A 19,571-nucleotide genomic window follows, 5' to 3' on the forward strand; every position below is an offset into this window, starting at 1 on the left:
TTAAAAAAAAAAAAAAAAAAAAAAAGAACATTTTAGAATAGAAAAGGACCTTGGGTAAAAATTAAAGCTAGGGCCAGTGTTGTGGTTTAGTGGCTTTGGCCTAAGTGTCTGGGCCCCTGCATCCACAGGGAGACCAGAATGAAGCTCCTGGCTTCGGCCTGGCCCGGCCCCAGTCGTTGTGGCCATTTCTAGGGGTGAATCAGCAGGTGGAAGATTTCTCCCTCTCTTAACTTTGCCTTTCAAATAAAATAAAATAAATCTTAAAAAAAAAAAAGCTGCTGGAATTGAGCATTTCTTCGGTGTTGAGACTCGGCTAAAATGCTTCAATCCCCTCCTCACCCTAGAGCAGGTGCTGTTCCTACTCCCTGCATTTGACGGAGCAGGACTGAGGTTTAGGGGGAAACTCGCGCAGGGTGCGCCACGACTGGGACCCCCAAACCACACCTGGGACCCCAGGTCCATGCCTGCAGTCGCTGCTTTGTTCTGGGGGCCCGGACCCAGGAGGGAGGCTCCTGCTCCAGCTCAGAGTCCTGCTGCCTCTGCTGCGGGCGTGGGCGTGGGCGTGAAGCCAACCCCCCAGCAGCACCAGCACCGCCCAGCCCCACCCTGGCTGCCTGGCACTCACACACTCAGTGGTGGGCGGGTGGGTGGAACTCCTCTGACTCCTAAAGACCACTTCCCACTCCTGTGCATCCATGAAACGGTCACCAAGGCAGATTTTCCCTCGCAAATCTGCTTTTAAAGCCACTTCTGTGACTGAGAACCAGAGGCTGCTTCATCAATCTGTAGGCAGATGTGGGGTGACTCTATCAGTCCCACGAGAGGCTGGAAAGCCCCAGGGGAACCCCAGGGAGGGGTGGTGTGTCCACGTCAGCCCCTGGGGCGCGGGCAGCGGAGGAGGGGGAGAAGGGCGCAGGCCGAGTTCCGGTCACTTCCCCTCTCACTGCCCCCTTTCCCTCGGCTGGCAGATGAGCTCGGTCCCCACCGTTTCTCTCTCCACAAGAACAGGATGAATTACCCCGCCCCCGTATCTGAAGGCAAAGCTCCTAGCACCGTGCCTGGCACCCAGGAAGTACTCAGAAAGAGCTAGCTGCCCTCTCCCTCAGCTGGGAAGATGCAGTATAAACACTTCATGAAGAAGCACGCCGATCCACGAAACTTAGGACAACAGAACTCGTATCCATCAAAGTGCTTTGAAAGCTACAAAGGATTATTTGAGTTTGATTTTGAGGATGAATGAAGCACCAGGCAACAGTCAGTGCTACTAAACCCACTGCCGGTGGGGGTTTGGGGGGTGAGGACACCACGTGGGACACCGGCATCTCACGTCAGCATGCCTGGGTTTAAGTCCTGGCTCCACTCCTGATTCTGATTCCAGCTTCCTGCTGATGCACACCCTGGGAGGTGACAGGCTTGGGTCCCTGTCACCCACATGGGAGACCTGGATTCAGTTCCTGGCTGCTGGCTTCAGCCTGTGTGGGCGTCTGGGAGTGAACCAGTGGATAAATGGGAACATGAACACGTGCTCTCTCTCTCTCTCTCATATATAATTTTGTTTTCAACCAACAAAGCTCTCAATAGGCCAAGTCTCCAACTCACAGAGAATCAGTGCCAGGCCTCTGAGGCGGGCTTGTCCACCGTGCCGGGCTGTAACAGAAGACACGGGAGATGAGGGAATTTGCATAAGGTCACCCAGCAGGAAGCAATGCTTCCTGGTGTCCCCACCACTCTCCCCTTCTGTGAGCTCAAGCAGGACAGCCAAGATTCCCTAACACTATTGGGCGGCCTTGTAAGAGCAGCCGGCCCCGTGGAGAGGGGTCCCTGGCAACGTGGAGGCTCCTTTTTCCCAAGTCACAACAGCACAGAGAATAGTCATCAGAACCAACGAAAATGAAGTCACGTGGCCTTCAGCCCCACCTCTGCCCGACTCCGCCGTGAACTGCAGATCTCAGCTAGCCCGGGTCTCAAAGAACGGCTGTGTCTGTGGCACGAGAACAGCCAGGCGCCTTTCTCCTGCGCGAGGATTAAGCAAGCCCACCCGTGTGAAACAGCCGGGCCTGAGCCTGGTACCGCACGTGGCCGGTGCCGACCGAATGCCAGCTCCTATTATTTTTATGTATGAGTGAAAGAAGGGTTGGAGTAGCCAAGTCCACGGCTCGAGCACAATCGACTGTCTACTTACTCAGCCACTTGAAGGAGGGCAGACACCAGTGATTATCCACAACCAGCAAATAAATGCCGCCAGTGTTCCCCACAAGGGGCTTGTCCGTCTGCTTGTCTGTGGTCAGCTTAGTGGCCATTCAGGGCCATCGCATTCCCCTGGACTTCAACTGTCCTCTCTTCTCGTTCCACATCCTCGCTCACTCTTCCCTCTCCCAAATATTACTAGCGTCACACTCCTACTCCAGCTGGGAGCCACAGCCATCAGGTCCAATGGTGTAAATTTAACATGAAGCAAATGCCCGAAATGAGCCCAGGGAGGCCCACACCCTGTGCTGTGCTCCACGGCTCCATTCCAGGCAGGGGCACGCACTGTGGGGCAGCAGGTCAGACAGCCACTCGGGATGCCCGCATCCCGTATTAGAGTGTGCATCGAAGAATGCTAATGCCCCCTGGGAGGTGGTGGGTGATGGCTCTGTCAGGCGGGAGGTCCAGTTGGAGTTCTGTGCTCCTGGCTTCAGCCTGGCCCAGGCCTGGCTATTGTAGGCATCTCTCTCTCTCTCTCTCTCTTTTGTTTTCAAAGAGAGAGAGCACACTTCCATTGAATGGTTCACATCCCAAATGGCCACAACAGCCAGGGCTGGGCCAGACTGAGGCCAGGAGCTTCTTCAAGGTCTCCCACATGGGCGCAGGGGTCCAGGAATCTGGGTCCTCCTCCGCTGCTTTCCCAGGTGCATCAGCAGGGAGGTGAACTGGAAGTGGAGCAGCTGGGACTGGAATCGGCACTCGCATGGGATGCCAGCATCACAGTTGGTGGCTTTACCTGGTACGCCCAATGCTGGCCCCCTCTGCCTTACAAGTAGATAAAAGTAAATTAAAAGATAATGGAAAATAGGCCGGCGCCGTGGCTCAATAGCCTAATCCTCCGCCTGCGGCGCCGGCACACCGGGTTCTAGCCCAGTTGGGGCGCCGGATTCTGTCCCAGTTGCCCCTCTTCCAGGCCAGCTCTCTGCTGTGGCCCAGGAGTGCAGTGGAGGATGGCCCAGGTGCTTGGGCCCTGCACCCCATGGGAGACCAGGAGAGGCACCTGGCTCCTGGCTTCGGATCAGCACAGTGCGCCAGCCGCAGCAGCACCAGCGTTAGGAAGCGGTGGTCCCGAGCGGGAGGTCAGAGCTGTTTCTGGTTAGGAACAGCGTTAGGAAGCGGTGGTCCCGAGCGGGAGGTCCGAGCTGTTTCCGGTAGGAACAGCGTTAGGAAGCGGTGGTCCCGACTACAGCTCAGCACTCTGCTCCAGGCAATGTCGTTTGTGTCTTAACTCTCAGCCTGGAAGAAAACAGGGTGAGAAAGACGAACTGGGACCGTCAGATGCCGGACTGCTAACACCCTTCAGCAAGTCTCTCCACTGCATCTCGGCTCGCCGGGGAGAAAGCAGCAAGAGAGGCCCCGTGCCCCTTGACAAAAACCAAAGGGGAGCCAGAGGAACGCCGACGGCCAACGGCCCGCAGCCTGGGAGACGGCACGGCACGCATGCACAACCGTCAGTGAACAGAGAGCTGCTGGTGCCGGGAAGGGCACAAGAACACTGAGAGTCAAGTGAAAAAAATAAATAAAAAGGACAGGGACTCCTATTACGGGGCTCATTATGGGCGCCGGCTGGGCAGAGCTGGCATGCGCCTTGGTGTGCAAACGTGAGGCAAAATTACAACCGCTCCGCACAGAACGAGCACCGCCCAAGAGTGCTTTGTTCCTGTGCAAGCCACAGAACCAAGAGCGGACTACACACGGAAGCTCGGAATGGCTGCTGGCGGACAGGTGTGGGGTCAGGGCGCGTGGTGGCCCCGCCTCTCCCGGGCCCGGGGATTTGCTCCGAGCCTCATCTTCCATTTTCAGAGGACTGCAAACATGGACCACAGAACTCCCGTCTATCCGCACGCTCCTGAACAGAGCACTGGTCCCACCGATCCACCTAACTGGCCATTTAAAACCAGACGGAGGCCGGCGCCGCGGCTCACTAGGCTAATCCTCCGCCTAGCGGCGCCGGCACACCGGGTTCTAGTCCCGGTCGGGGCGCCGGATTCTGTCCCAGTTGCCCCTCTTCCAGGCCAGCTCTCTGCTGTGGCCAGGGAGTGCAGTGGAGGATGGCCCAGGTGCTTGGGCCCTGCACCCCATGGGAGACCAGGAGAGGCACCTGGCTCCTGGCTCCTGCCATCGGATCAGCGCGGTGCGCCGGCCGCAACGCGCCGGCCACGGCGGCCATTGGAGGGTGAACCAACGGCAAAGGAAGACCTTTCTCTCTGTCTCTCTCTCTCACTGTCCACTCTGCCTGTCAAAAATATAAAAAAAAAAAAAATAAATAAATAAAACCAGACGGAGCTACACAGAGACTCGGAATCGGAAGCCTAAGTTCCTTCTGTAAGAACGCTGACTAAACTCATTCATCCTCAGTAAACACTGACTGAGTACCCACCGTGTGCCGGGCACGGTGATGGCAAGCCAGCAGCCCACTCCTGCACGGAGCACGGAGCTAAGGCCTACTTAAGACTTTATCTGTTGAGTGTGAACTAGCAGAAAAGGAACCGGGGTTTGGATTTTTCAGTGGGATGATCACTAGCCTCCCTTCCACGGAGTTTCCCATCTGCCCTGTGGGCGCCCAGCAAGTGCGTTGCATACTGCTCGGTGAGGGTCCCAGGAGGAGCCCCAGGGAGGGCAGGACTCACAGGGCTTCCCCAGGAGCAGTTATCCAATGGTCTGTTCCTTAGAAAACAAGCAGCAAGCAAGTGGGAAGGCCACCCCCTTCCTGACACTGATGGAGAAAATGAGATGCCAACGAGGGAAAGAATCACCCAGGACACGGCACCAGGCCTCAGATAGTCCAAACAAATGACCAGGAGCAGGATGACAAGCTTCTGGATGACACATCCCTGAGGTCACCAACTGGGTTTACTCACTCACTCGGAAGACAGCCTTCAGGGCGAGCCGGGTGACGAGCCAGGGGCACCTCTGCCAGCGGCAGGGCGGCCTCCCTGTGCGGGCACGGTGTTGCCAGTGTGTCATCTTATTATGGCAACAGGCAGCACACGCAGTCCGCGCGCGGTGGGACCCAGCCAGCCCGGCATGTGAGGCGAGCTGCAGTCCCGGCTAATTTGGGAAGTGATTTTCCTGCAAGCTCATAGGTGAGTCATCTTTATGGGCCTCCTATCAGGTCTCCCGGCCACAAAGAATCTCATTCAAACTGCCTCGGCCAACAGCTGCGCAGGAGACCAGGAAACACTGCGTTGCTGTGCTGGGCTTTTTAAAAGAACTTGAAGAAGGGGGAAAAAACCAACCATTCAGGCCCACAGCAGTGCTGTGCGTCACCTGCCTGCAGTGCCGAGAACGGTATTAGTGACAGAGTACACTGAGCACCATATGCAGCCAACGGGCCGCCGTGGGCCGCCTTCACAAGCGGCAGACGTCCCCGCCGCTCGGAAGAGAAATTCGGAAGCGTGAACCACAGTAAGACAGAGAGCGACCGGCTCTCCACCAACACACGGCTCCATGAAGGCACACAGGGGTCAGTTCCCCATTTCACTTCCCCAGGGCTGCGGTCTTGCACAAGTGCCGGAGTCTCCCCGGCCGCAGCGCCCCCAGGTGCAGAGCAGGGATGCTCCACCCTGCCCTCGGCCTGTCCTGAGGAGGAAGTAGGCGAGGCAGCCGTGACTGTGACCTGGAAACCGTAGGAAACAGCAGACGTGCTCCACACCTGTGACCTCGGGGGGACCAGCCCAAGGGGGCTCACGAGTGTCAGAGAGGCAGGCAAGAGGCGGGGGGGGGGGGGGGGGGCGCAGGCCTTGCCACATGCTGTGCTGGCTGACTGAGCACATTCTGCTGGGGCGGGGTGGGGGAGGAAATGCTAAATTGGGGTTTACGATTGATCAAAGGGGCCCACGCTGTGGTGTAGCGGTAAAGCCGCTGCCTGCAGTGCTGGCATCCCATATGGACGCTGGTTCCAGTCCCGGCTGCTCCACTTCCGATCCAGCTCTCTGCTGTGGCCTGGGAAAGCAGTGGAAGATGGCCCAAGTCCTTGGGCCCCTGCACCCGTGTGGGAGACCAGGAAGAAGCTCCTGGCTCCTGGCTTCAGATGGGCGCAGCTCCGGCTGTTGCGGCCATTTGGGGAGTGAACCAGCAGATGGAAGACCTCTCTGTCTCTCTCTCTGCCTCTGCCTCTCTGTAACTCTGCCTTTCAAATAAATAAATAAATAAATCAATCAATCTCTTTTTAAAAAAATTGATCAAAATACCCTCACGGCCAATCGAAAAAGAACTCTTGGGCCATAAAAATGCACAGCCCCACCTGACAACATTTTTCAATCTACTCTAAGATACAAAATGGCAAGAAGCTTCCTGAGGCTGCAGAGCCGGCACCCTGGCCGCACGGTGAGTGAGCTCACTTCTAGAAAGACTGCGGTGTGCAGGCGCACAGAGAGGAGAAAGACTTAAAAAAAAAAGTGTAATTTTTTTTCTCCTCTGTTTATCACCTTTCCCAGCTAGAGGGTAAAACCTAGGAGGCAGGGACCTACTCCAACATCTCCAGGCCTCAGGAGGAGTCTGATAAACCACCTGATGAGCGGACAACTGAAACTGACAGGTGCAGGCGGCAAACCGGAAGCACCTTCTTCCCTCCAGCACAGAGCCCCGCGTGCAGGTCCCCTGCACGGCCGCCACCTCTGGCTGAGCCCAACAGCACCATTCCCCCTCCTGCCTGCTGCGGAAGTCCACCGCCCCAGCCCCACCCGTCACCTCCTCTGCCATCTCCCCGGACCCCCAGAGCGCTGGAGGGCACCCGCAGGTGCCCCACAGTGCTCGGAGACAGGACCATGCCATGGGGCGAGGATGTCGGAGCCCAGAGCAGAAGCAAACAAACCCACGGAGCGGACGCAACACAAACTCCAACGCACGCTGTCCCAGTGGCCGTGGGAGTCGGCGACTGGGCAGGCAGGGCAGTGCTGGCGGCACCCACCACCGATTCACCTGTGGGGATCCGACACGATGGATGGATGGGCCCAGCCTGCGCCTGCACTCTAGAAACGCCAAAGCTCAGGCTGCCTCACTCTACAGAGGAAACAAAACCACCGGGACCTCCGGCACGACCAGAACCAGGGCCGTGTGTCCCCCAAGGCGGCCTCTGGGTCCTCCACGTCCCTCCCGCGGGGATGTGAGTTCTGAACGAGCCCCTCCCCCACAGAGCACCCCAGCCCAGCTCACTCTTCTACCCCTACCTCGTCATTACCTCTGGGAGCCCGAACATGGCCACCAAAGGCCCCTCTACTCCAGACCAACCCTCCTCCACCACGCCCACATCAACGGGCCACAACCGGTCCAGCAAGCGGCCCCTCTGCGGCCCACAACGTCTCGATCTGGGAGCCCAGGGGTGCCTGGGACAGCAGGGCCCCCTCCACAGCCAGGCACAGGTGAATGCCCACAAAGACCTGCCCAGGAGGCCACAGGCGGTGGTGGCAGAATGGACAAGGGCCTCGGGGCTGTGCGAGGGTGTGACGGAGCTGGCCCAGACAGCCCGAAAACCCAAGAAGTCAGGGCGCGGGTCCTCCTATTGTCAGAGAGAGACCATACACACACATGCACGCGCCCCTTCAGCTCTTCAAGTCATCCAAAAACTACAACCTCCAGCACCAACCGCTGGCTGCGTGCAGGCCGGCTGAGAGGGGTCGCTGGCACGGCGAACCTCCGCTGGCCCAAACACTCGCAGGTGATTCACCAGATGCGTCTGTCTGGAAAACCCTGGGGGGGGGGGGCGCTGTGGCAGGGGGCGCTGTGGCGCTGCGGGTAAAGCCGCTGCCGGCAACACCGGCATCCCACATGGACGCCGGTTCCCAGCTGCCCCACTTCCAATCCAGCTCCCCGCGAATGGCCTGGGGAAAGCAGCGGAAGACGGCCCAAGTGTCTGGCCAAGTGCTGGCCACCCACGTGAAAGACCCATAGGAAAGCTCTTGGCGTCAGCCTGGCCCAGCCCTGGCCGCTGCGGCCATCTGGGGAGTGAACAAGCGGATGGAAGATCTCGCTGCCTCTCCCTCTCTCTGTAACTCTGACTTTCAAAATAGATACATAAATCTAAAACAAAGGAAAAAGAAAACTCTAGCGGGAAATCTCATCAGAATACAACATGGGTTGCGTCTACAGGCACCAGGAGGCGCCACCAGGAAGGGGGGCCCTCGTCCCAGGGGTGTTCCGGTTCCCTCAGCAGGTGCACAGGGCAGCAGCGAAGCTTCCTGCGGTGGGGGGGGGGGGGCTGGCTGGGACACCCGCCATCCAGGCGATGCCAACTCGGGCCTTGCCAACCTCAGAACGCCCCCACCCAGCCTCTCCCTCCGACCTGTCTTCCCCCAGCCCCAGCCCCTAGGGCTCAGCTCTTTTCCCTCTCCCTCTCCACCTCCACCCTGGATGTCCCCCACCCCCTCTTCCGGGCCTCCCACAAACACCGCCCCTTCAGAGCCCTCTTCACCTGTGCCCACCACGGCCCACTGCGGCAGCCCAGGTCCAGCCCCCACCCACTCCCAGGCCACCTGCTAGGTTCTGCATCTACCGCAGCCCCCAGCAGAGGGCCTGTGCCGATGCACACCGGCCGCGGGGCAGGAGAATCGGCCGGGGAAGGCTCGCCTCCCGGGGACCTGCGCTTACGGTGCAGCGGCCCGGTCCAGCCTGCTCTCCCGAGGGACAGCGGGCCGGTCCAGCCTGCTCTCTGACTCTCGTGCTAGCCCAGTCTTTGCGAACAACCCGGCTCCGGTTATTTGTGTCTGTGCGTCATTCAGGTCCCCCAATAGTGGCCGCATTCCGAGCAGCCACGAAGGAGCAAAGCCGCACAGATGAGCCCGAGATATTTCTGGCGCAGCACATGTGCAGGGAGGTGGCTCGTGGACTCCGCCAAGACCCTGCGGCTGGCGGCGGGGAAGAGAGCGCCCCAGAATGGGCGCCCTGCCCCGCGAGGAAGGCGCCCAGATGCAGGGCCGGGGTCAGTGCCAGCCTGCTGCCCCCTTGCAGGGTGGGCTGCAGGAGCCCAATCAGCACCCCCCCCAAAGCCTGTAAAACTGGGGCCATCTTCCCTCTTAATAAAGAACAAGCAATAGGGGCGCGGAGTCGGATGCACCGTCAAACCGCCACAACCGGCCACGGGGACTGCCCTTCCGTGCTTCATTAAAACAGCAGGGTGCAAAAGTTACCTGGCCTCCCGGCTGCACCGCGGAGCTGGGCGGCCTCAGCCCCGGGCGCAGCTTCCGAAATCGGTGCCCCAGACCCCGGCTAACGCCGCCGCCGAGCTAAGCCGGCAGCCGGCTCACGACCCCGGGGCGTGCTCCCGGACCCCAGGGAGGCCCGGGCCGCCGAGGCACGACGCGAATCGAGCCCCAGCACGGGCAAAACCCAGGACTTGGGCGCGCACAAAGAGCCGCGGTCTGCAGCCAGCCCCGCCGCGCAGGCCCCGCTCGCAGGGGCACAGCCCGGCTGCGCCCTGCAAAACGCCCCGGCACAGCCCGCCCGCCCGCCCGCCCGCCGGGCAGCACCCGGAGCGGCCGCCTCGGGCTCCGTCCCGCCCCGGCCCCGCGCAGGGCGCGCGGCGGGCTCCGCGGCCGCCCCGGCCCCCGGGCTCTCGGGAGTTCCCGGGCGGCGTGGGGGCCGCGGCGGAGGCCCCGCCGCCCGCAGCGCCCGCTCGGCGCGCCCAGGCCCCGCGGCTCAAGATGGCCCTGCCCCTGCCCGCACGGCCGCCCCGGCGCGCGGCGAGGCCTGGGCGGCAGCTCCGCGCCCCGCCGGGCTGCAGGGCCGCGGAGGGGGACGCGCGGCCGCGCCTCGCCCGCGCCGCCTCACCTGCTTTCTCGATCTTGCCGGACATTTCCGGGCTGCGCCGGAGGCCGAGGCCGCCGCTCATCGGGCCCCGGCCGGGCCGCCGCAGAGCGACAGGCCGGCGCGCCCGCCGCTCGCCTCGGCCCTGGCTCGCCGCGCCTCAGTCCCGCGCCGGCATGGCGGGCCCCGCGCGGTCGCGGCCCGTGCGCTCGGCGACCGCGCTCCAGCCCGCCCGGGCCGCCGCCGCTCCGCCTCCTGCGCGCCCGCCGCCGCTCCCGGGCTAGCGAGCCGGCCGCAGCGCCGCCGCCGCCGCCCGCCGGGCCCCGGCCGCGGCTGCAGCGCCCCCTGCCGGGAGCCCGCCGCGCCGCCGGCGGCACAGCGCCCCCTGCCGGCCCGGAGCCGCCCGGAGCGTCCCGGCCGAGACGCAGCGCCCCCTGCCGGCCAGGGGTGTCCCGACGGACCCCGTGCTTCAGTCCCATCAGTGACCAGGCCAAGGCCTCAGGCTGACCCCACCCAGACCTCAGCGCTGGGAACCTGTCCCGAGCCTTCCATAAGCACCCCGACCCAGCCCAGAGTTTCCACCCCAAGGCATGGGACTGACACCCCCCAATCCGGGACTGAGAGCCTTGCACTGCTCAGAGTCTCAGGAGCCCACTCCCGTGAGCCACAGGGCTCCATACTGGCCCGGGACACAGCCAGCCCCCACGTCCGTCATGCAGGACTCAGCACCCTCGGTGAACCAGGCTGTCAGCGCCAAAGCCTGGAAAACTGGCCCTAACCAGGCTCGACATCCTTTCCCGGCTGGCAACCTGCCCGATGCCCCCTCCCCATGCACACCCAGGGACACAAACTTCACTGGGTCATCCACACCGAGGCCTGGGAGTGACCCCACAGCCCTTCTACCAGCCCAGGGATCTCACAGCAGGGAATGACCTCACCTGGGACTCAGAGTCCTGTGCTGGGCCAAACCCGTGCCAAGGGCCTGACCCTACTCGGGCCCGGGCATCCTCTGCAGCCTGCAGCCTCCATCCCAAGGCCTGAGCACAGTCCCCTCAGGGACACAGCAATGCCACCTGCCCTGCTGCATCCACCCCTCCACGGGGACCCTGGGGCTCAGCTCTGGGCCTTTCCTAATGTGACAGTTACTTCACTAAAACTCATTAAAGAATCAGTGGCTGGCACTGTGGCATGGTGGGTAGAGCACCATACGGGCGCTGGTTCCTGTCCCAGCTGCTCCTCTTCCGATCCAGCTCTCTGCTGTGGCCTGGGAAAGCAGTAGAAGATGGCCCAAGTCTCGGGGCCCTGCACCCGCGTGAGAGACCTGGAAGAAGCTCCTGGCTCCTGGCTTTGGATCAGCACAGCTCCAGCTGTTGTGACCATTTGGGGAGTGAATCAGCAGATGAAAGATCTCTCTTTCTCTCTCTCTCTTTCTCCCCCTTTCTCTGTAACTCTTTCAAATAAATATAACTTTTTAAAAAAATTTATTTATTTGAGAGGTAGAGTTACAGACAGTGAGAGGGAGAGACAGAGAGAAAGGTCTTCCTTCCTCTGGTTCACTCCCAAAATGGCTGCAGTGGCCGGAGCTGCACCAATCCAAAGCCAGGAGCCAGAAGCTTCTTCCAGGTCTCCCACATGGGTGCAGGGGCCCAAGGACCTGGACCATCTTCTACTGCTTTCCCAGGTCATAGCAGAGAGCTGGATCAGAAGAGGAGCAGCCGGGACTAGAACCGGCGCCCATATGGGATGCCGGCACCACAGGAAGAGGATTATGGCCCCATAAATAAATATAACTTAAAAAAAACCCTCATTAAACAATCAAAGAACCTGGGGCAGGCATTTCAGTTAGGCTGCCGTTTGGGACGCCTGCACCCCAGGCAGGAGGGCTCAAGTCCCAGTTCCACTCCCAATCCCAGCTTCTTGCTAAGCTGAACCCTGGAAGGTGGCAGGTGGTGCCTCCGGTTCTTAAGTCCTGGCCACCCATACGAGAGACCTGGATTGAGTTCCCCACGCTCTGCCCAGCCCTGGCTGTTATGTGCATTTGGGGAGTGAACCAGCAGATAGACGACCTCCCTGTCTTTCAAAGAAATTAAATGAATACATTTAAATTAAATGTTTTTAAAGATTTATTTTATGTATTTGAAAGGCAAAGTGACAGAGAGAAGTTGATCTTCCATCAGCTGGTTCTCTCCCCAAATAGCTGCAACAGCCAGGGCTGGGCCAGGCTGAAGCCCGGAGCCAGGAGCTCCTAACTGTTGTACCATCATCTGCTGCTTTCCCAGGCACATTAATAGGGAGCTGGCTTGGAAGCAGAGCAGACAAGATTCGAACCAGTCATCTGATATGTGGCGATGCAGGTGGCAGATTTTTTTTAGGATTTATTTATTTACCATCTGCTGGTTCACTCCCCAAATGGCCACAACAGCTGGAGCTGCACTGATCCAAAGCCAGGAGCCAGGAGCTTCTTCTGGATCTCCTACATGGATGCAGGGGATCAAGCACCTGGGCCATCTTCCACTGCTTTCCCAGGCCACAGCAGAGAGCTGGATCGGAAGTGGAGCAGCCGGGACTGGAACCAGCGTCCATATGGGATGCCGGCACTGCAGGCGGAGGCTTAACCCTTCAGAAGCAGCCATGTTTCCAGAACTGTCACTTTGCCAGTTCCAGCCCGCTAGGGATCAAAGGCAAAGCCGAGATGGACTAATTCATTTCTGCCTTTGAGCTGATGAATGGCTGCTCTGAGCCAGGTCTCTGCACAACCGCATGGCCAGACAAAGCTGACCCCTGCCCCAGGCCCCACCTCTCCCACACTCCCAGTGCTGCCCCCAACCCTGCCAGGCTTCGAGGCTGAGACAGACGGGCCAGTACTCCAAGTCCAAATGGCTGAGACAGGCCAGTACTCCAAGTCCAAAACCGCAGGTGCAAGGTAGAAAGCTGGACCAAACAAAACCAAATACGTGTGATAAATCCTGACCTGTCCCGTGACAAGGGCTGTGCAAACAACTCTGCCAGTGGACATTATTGCAAATCGGGTCCTGGAGCTTATTCAACGTAGGTTACTCATCCAAGGTGTGTGTGGCCATAGCCAAGCACTCATAGGGCAAGGAAGCAAGCCAGTGGTGCAGCCTCGCTCCTCCCGCCATGGAGCCCCCCCACACTGCTCCTGCCGGCTAGAACGGAGAAGACTCATTGCGCGTACTTCCCGAGAGCAGGGGGCCTGCTGCGCCGGGTAGGGCCGCAGGGTGAGCACCAGGTTTGGATCAGCATTTCCCGACTTTGGGCCTCCCCTGGGAGAGGGAAGGCAGGGGAAAGAGCTCAGGGCTGGCCAGGTCGAGCGTTCCCGCTCCAGAGCCCAGGGAAGTCTCCCTTTGCCGGGGCCCTGCGTGGTGTGGACTTGGGGCTGGGTGCTTTGCCTAGGAAAGCTGTCTTCCCCTTGTTATCCCTAAGAATCAGCCAGGCCTGGAAAGGGTCATCTTTCCCCAGCCTCATGATCAATTCTTTTTTAGATTTATTTTATTTATTTGAAAGAGAGAGGTAGAGACAGAGAGAGAGAGGTCTTCCATCTGCTGGTTCACTCCCCAGATGGCCGCAACAGCAGGAGCGGAGCCAATCAAAAGCCGGGAGCTTCTTCCGGGTCTCCACGTGGGTGCAGGGGCCCAAGCACTTGTGCCATCTTCTGCTGCTTTCCCAGGCCATAGCAGAGAGCTGGATAGGAAGTGGAGCAGCTGGGATTAGAACCGGCACCCATATGGGATGTTGGTACTTCAGGCCGGGGCTTTACGCCACACGATCGATTCTTAGATGACAAAACATCATAAGACACAGGAAAGGAAACGCCTCCTTGATCCAAGCGGCCAGGTCTGGCTCGCACACTGCAGCAGCATCCAGTCCAGCCTCAGGATGGACTCGTGCTAACACCTGCAGGAGGGCTGCCGGGCCTTCTCCCAACATCCCAGGAACGATGAACCAGGTGACCCATCCGGCAGCTTGCCAGACTTCAGAGTGGAGGAAACAGGTGGCCGGGAGCCTGCTCACAGAGCCGAGTTCTGAAGGCTTCTTCCCCAGCAGAGTGCTGCTTGTTGGCGTTTGCCGACAACACTCAGCCATTTGGGCAACAGGAATTCAGAGACCAGGATGAATTCAGAGAGACCAGCTCAGGTTGTTGGGGGTCAGTTCGCTTGAACCTGTCTGACTCCCAGAGAATGCCTTCAGTTCCCTGGGGACTCTGTGTGTTGATGGCTTCATTGCGTGTTCACGGAGCTCAGAGGCGGAGGTGGACCTGTCGCAAGTAGCAGTCAGGGTGGTGAGCTCTGCCTTTGGCTGTCCCCACTCTGTCACCGCTGCAACACTCACAGCAATTCTAGGAGGGTGGGTCTCGATCGGGGAGCCTTTGGTCACGTGTTTGAGACAGAAACTCAATAATGATGGCAGGAAGAAGCCATTGAAAAGCACACCATGTTAGAACCACCGTGCCACAAGTTCTTAGCCCAAAAGCGTCTCCATGCACTGCCTCTGAGAGCCACAGATGAACAAGACCGGCTTCCTGGTCTCCAGGAGCGTCCAGGGGGTCGGGGCGAGAAAGCTCCAGTCCCCCCTCCCTCCGGAACTCCAGGCGACCGGCAGTGATGGACATTCCAGGGGGAGGGGCCCACCATGCTGTCTGGGTGTGCAGATGGTCCTTTCAACCTGGAGCAACAGGAAGTCCAAACAGAGGAGGCTGCGTTTTAGCGACTGCCGATGAAACCGGCGAGTTCGTCTACAGTGAGGTTTTGTTCCCACAAGCCGTGCCCGACCTGCAAACAGCTGACTGCCCATCTGGTGGCAGCGCTCGGGAAAGTGGGGAGATGGCCCCAGACCTCCTCCCAAAGGCTTGGGGCATCGGGCCACCACTAACTGGGGGGCAGCAGGTCAGTTCCCTGGCCTCTCTCTTGGGATGAAGCAGACACATCTTCCCGCTCTGCACTCTGGCTGGAGTCTTTATGGATGTGGGTGTGTGCCTTCCCCTTCTCCTCTCTCCGCCCTGGTGCAGGGCTTCCTGGGTGTGGAATTCCTAAAATTCCTCCCGGAGTTTCCTAATAGCCTCCTTGGAGCACTGCCCCTCAGCTGCCCCCAGGGAGAGGCTGGGACTCACCCAACCAGGTTACGGAATGAGGGCAAGACTTTTCGTATGTAAATGCCGATTAAGCAACACTCGAGGTGTTGGGGTTGTTGGAACTCAAAGAAGAAATGAAGAAAATCATTCTATTTACAGCAGCACTAAAAAGAACAAAGCACACAGGACTAACACTAGCCACTGGAAACTACAAAGTCTTTCCAAAGGTAACTGAGGAAGACGGGACTAAAAGGAAAATCTTCCCACATTGGGGGATTTAACATTGTTAGGAAGTCAGTGCTACCCACTTGATCTTCAGACTCAGTGCAATCTCTATCAAAATCCAGTGATGTTCTTTGTAGAAACAGAAAAAAAAAGCCATCAAAAATTTCTGTATAGAGATTGGCGTTGTGTCGTAGCACGTTAAACCACCACCTGCAATGCCAGCATCCCATATGAGTGCCAGTGTAAATCCTGGCTGCTCCACTTCCAAGCCATCTCCCTGCTAATACACCTGGGAAAGCAGCAGGTGGAGTACTTTGGCCCCTGCGACCCACGTGGGAGATCCAGAGGAAGCTTCTGCTCCTAGCATCAGCCTGGCCCAGTTCTGGGCCATTTGGGGAGTGAACCAGAGGATGGATCTCTCTCTCTCTCCCTCTCTCTGTAACTCTGCCTTTGAAATAAATAAATAATTCTTTTAGAAAAAAATTATATGTCATTTTAAAAAAGACCGTCTCTTCAACCAATGGTGCTGAGATAACTGGATACTCATGGCAAAACACAGAAGCTGGACCCTGACCTAACACACAAAAATTTACTCCCAATGGAGCTATGTCCTAAACCTCCCGTTCTTAGGGGAAAACACATGGCCAAAGCTTCCTGGACTTGGATTTGGCCATGATTTCTTGGGCATGACACCAAAGGCCCAGGCAGCAAAATAAAAAAAAAAAAATAAACAAACTGGACCTTATGCAAACTTTACAGCTTTGGCGCAATAAGAAATACTGCTAGCAGATTAAGAAATCGAGTCACAGAACAGAAGAAAATATTTTCGAGTCAAGTATCTGATAAGGAATTGATATCCAGAACATAGAGACAACTCCTAAAACTCCAAAGGACAAAAACAAAAACAAAAACATCGCAAGTGGAGGAGGCCAAAGACCTGAGCAGACATTTCTCTGAGGAAGATACATGAATGGCCGACAAGCACATGAATGGAAAGACGCTTAACATCACAGAATCAGCGTTTGGCAGGGGTTAAATTACCAGGTGGGATGCCCACACCCCACGCTGGAGTGCCTGGGTCTGAGCCTCCAGCTTCCTGCTAAGGTGCACCTGGGAGGCAGCAAGCGATGGCTCAAGTGGTGGGGTCCCTGTCAGCCACGTGGGAGACCCGGGTGGAGTTCCAGGCTCCTGGCTTTGGCCGGAGCTGCTGCTGCCAATTGGGGAGTGAACCAGTGGATGGAAGGAAGACCTCTCTCTCCCCCAACCCATCAAATAAAATAAACAAAACCCAAGTTGGTTAACACCCCTAATTATTAGGTAATACAAATCAAAGCTAAATGAGTTCCCACTTTATACCCTTGGGTGACTGTTACTAGCAAGATCCCAGTGGTTGACAAGCAGGCACAGCTGGGGCCGGCGCCGTGGCTCACTTGGCTAATCCTCCACCTGCGGCACCAGCATCCCATATGGCCACCAGGTTCTAGTCCCAGTTGCTGCTCTTCCAGTCCAGCTCTCTGCTGTGGCCTGGGAGTGCAGTGGAGGATGGCCCAAGTGCTTGGGCGCCTGCACCTGCGTTGGAGACCAGGAAGAGGCACCTGGCTCCTGGCTTCGGATCGGCATAGTTCTGGCCATAGTGGCCATTTGGGGGGTGAACCAATGGCAGGAAGACCTTTCTCTCTGTCTCTCTCTCTCTCAATGTCTAACTCTATCTGTCAAATTAAAAAAAAAAAAAAAAACAAGCATGTACAGAAATCAGAACCCTTGTACCCTCTTGGTGCAGCCCCTGCACAAAACAGGATGGTGATTCCTCAAAAACTAATAATGTATTTTAAGAAAATTAAGACCAGAATGGCTATATGATCCAGCAATCCAGCAATTCCACTTTTGAATATATACTCAAAAGGACTTATAACATCTAAAACACAGAAACCACCCAAGTGTCCACCGATAGGGAAAGACAAGCAAAATGTGGTGTAGATGGTGTGGGTGTGTGTGTGGGGGGTATTTCAAAAAGTGTGCAAAATGCAGATCATAAAAAAAAATTATGCATGGGTTTCAAAATTTTTGCACCAAAATAAATTTACCTCTTAATTCCATTGTCTACAAATTTTCTTTTTAAAAAGATTTATTTATTTGTTTCTTTGTTTGAAAGGCAGAGTAACAGAGAGAGACAGAGACAGGGAGATAAAGAGATCTTCCATTCACTTGTTCACTCCCCAAATGGCTGCAACGGCCAGGTCTGAGCCAGGTCCAAAGACAGAAGCCAAGAACTTCATCTTGGTCTCCTACATGGACAGCGGGGCCCCATGCACTTGGGCCATCTTCTGCTGCCATCCCAGGCACGTCAGGAGGGAGCTGGGTCAGAAATGGAGCAGCTGGAACATTGACCCCACGTTCCTATTATGGGATGCTGGTGTTGTCACGTGCCACACTCCCAGCCCCAAATTGTCCAGAGTCATCTCTACATGTAATAGAGCATTATTCAGCCTTTAAAAAAACTGAAGGAAATTCTGACACCTGCTACAATACGAAGGGACCTTGAGGAGTCTGTGCTGAGTGAATGACAAAGCCAGCGGTGAGGGACAGTGTGCAGGGCCCCCCTTAGGGGAGGACTTTGGGGGAGTCAGAGTCATGGACAGAAAGCGGAAGGGTGGGCGCCAGGGGCTGGCCATGCAGAACCGGGAGCAGAGCTCCCGTTTCACAGGCTGTGGGGAGCGTGGCGGATGCAGCTGGTGGCACTGTACTGCCCACTGAGCGGTAGTTGAGACGGTAAATGTTATTGTCACCTGTATTTTACCACCAAAGAAAGAGAAAGAAATGGGAGTGCGTGGGGAATGGGTTTATTGGGCCCGCAGCTGAAGCCTGCCAGTGTGAGAGGCCTGGGCGCTCACTTCCTTAAACAAGCCCACGAACTCTGCAGAGGGCTTGAAGAACGGGAGATGATGCAAGAAACTGGGTCAACTGCCCTTAGCAAAAGGCACAGACTCCCTGGCCGTGCCTCTCCTCTGCCCCTTAGTGAGCACCCAGCACGCTGGGCCCTTTCACAAACCTGTGAGTTGTTCGATCTTAAAGAAAATGGGTGCTCGTCGCTTAAAGAATAAAACACGACCGACAAAGAAAGTGAGCAAGTCCCACTCTCCCTCGCGACAATGAGCAGCTTTATGCACGCCCTTCCAGATCGTCCCCTGCCACAGGCGTCCCCTTGCACACACCGTGGTGCTTTATGTAAATGCCAGTGGGCAGCAGGCTGGCCGAGGGCTCCCCCAAGCCCTTCCCCCAGCCTGCCCTCGCCACTGCGTATGCTGGGTGCTCCACTCTGGAGGAAGGGATGTGGAGAGAAATGATGCCCAGCCCAGGAGAGAATCCAGCACTCAATCTGCTCTCTCTCCTCTCCTGCTTCAGTGCTGGGTTGAGGGTGGAAGGTGGCTGGTTCCCGAGAGATGGGCTGGAGCAGGCCACACCCCTTCCCATGGATTGGCATGGGGCTGGGCCGTCAGCGCGAAATGAATTTGATATGGTAATTCCCCTGTCCAGTCTAATGTGCTCTACACACGCACACACACACACACATAAACACACACACACAGAGAGAGAGAGAGAGAGAGAGAGAACCTTTTTCATAACAATATGAGTACATAGACATCTACTGGATTTTTTTTTTTACAGTTGTAAAGTCTTCCAGTGTATGGATATGCTAAAATGTATTTAAGCACTTTTTGGTGGGCGCATAGGTTGTAGGCAATGTTTTGATTATAAACAAAAATGGGACCGGCTGGGAAAGCAGTGGAGGATGCCCAAGTCCTTAGGCCCCTGCACCCATGTGGGAGACCCGGAAGGAGCTCCTGCCTCCTGGTTTCAGATCGGTGCAGCTCCAGCCATTGGGAGTGAACCAGTAGATGTAAGACCGTCCCACCTCCCTCAGCCTCTCTGTAACTCTGCCTTTCAAGTAAATAAATCTTAAAAAAGTGTGGCCAGTACTGAGGTATAGCAGGTTAAGCCTCTGCCTGCAGCATTGGCATCCCATATAGCACTGGTTATATATCCCATATATGGCACTGGTTCAAGTCCCAGCTGCTCTACTTCCCATCCAGCTCCCTACTAACGCACCTAGAAAAGCAGTGGAAAGTGGTGCAAGTCCTTAGGCCCCTGCTACCCATGTGGGAGACCCACATGAGACTCCTGGCTTCTGGCTCTGTCTGACCAAACTCCAGCCGTTGTACCCATGTGTGGAATGAACTAATGGATGGAAGATGGCTCTCTCTCTCTG

At 57.3% G+C, this 19,571-nt stretch overlaps 1 protein-coding gene across 6 annotated transcripts in view; it reads right to left on the reverse strand.

Annotated features, from left to right (window-relative positions):
• The window catches only part of RAPGEF1 (Rap guanine nucleotide exchange factor 1), a 137,779-nt gene extending 127,471 nt beyond the window's left edge, over positions 1–10,308 (reverse strand). For 3 of the 6 annotated variants that reach the window (XM_051835417.3, XM_089321820.1, XM_089321846.1), the window contains exon 1: positions 10,015–10,286. In XM_051835417.3, coding sequence (XP_051691377.3) covers positions 10,015–10,075 — 61 coding nt within the window. In that variant the 5' untranslated portion in view covers positions 10,076–10,286. Of the gene's footprint in view, positions 1–10,014 lie in introns of all 6 variants that reach the window. The other 3 variants (XM_089321837.1, XM_089321836.1, XM_089321843.1) reach the window with 3 other exon arrangements.
• Between the last annotated feature and the right edge of the window lie 9,263 nt (positions 10,309–19,571).

Source organism: Oryctolagus cuniculus, chromosome 1, assembly GCF_051225735.1.
Source record: "Oryctolagus cuniculus isolate XC-2025 breed Fujian yellow rabbit chromosome 1, ASM5122573v1, whole genome shotgun sequence".
NCBI lineage: Eukaryota > Metazoa > Chordata > Mammalia > Lagomorpha > Leporidae > Oryctolagus > Oryctolagus cuniculus.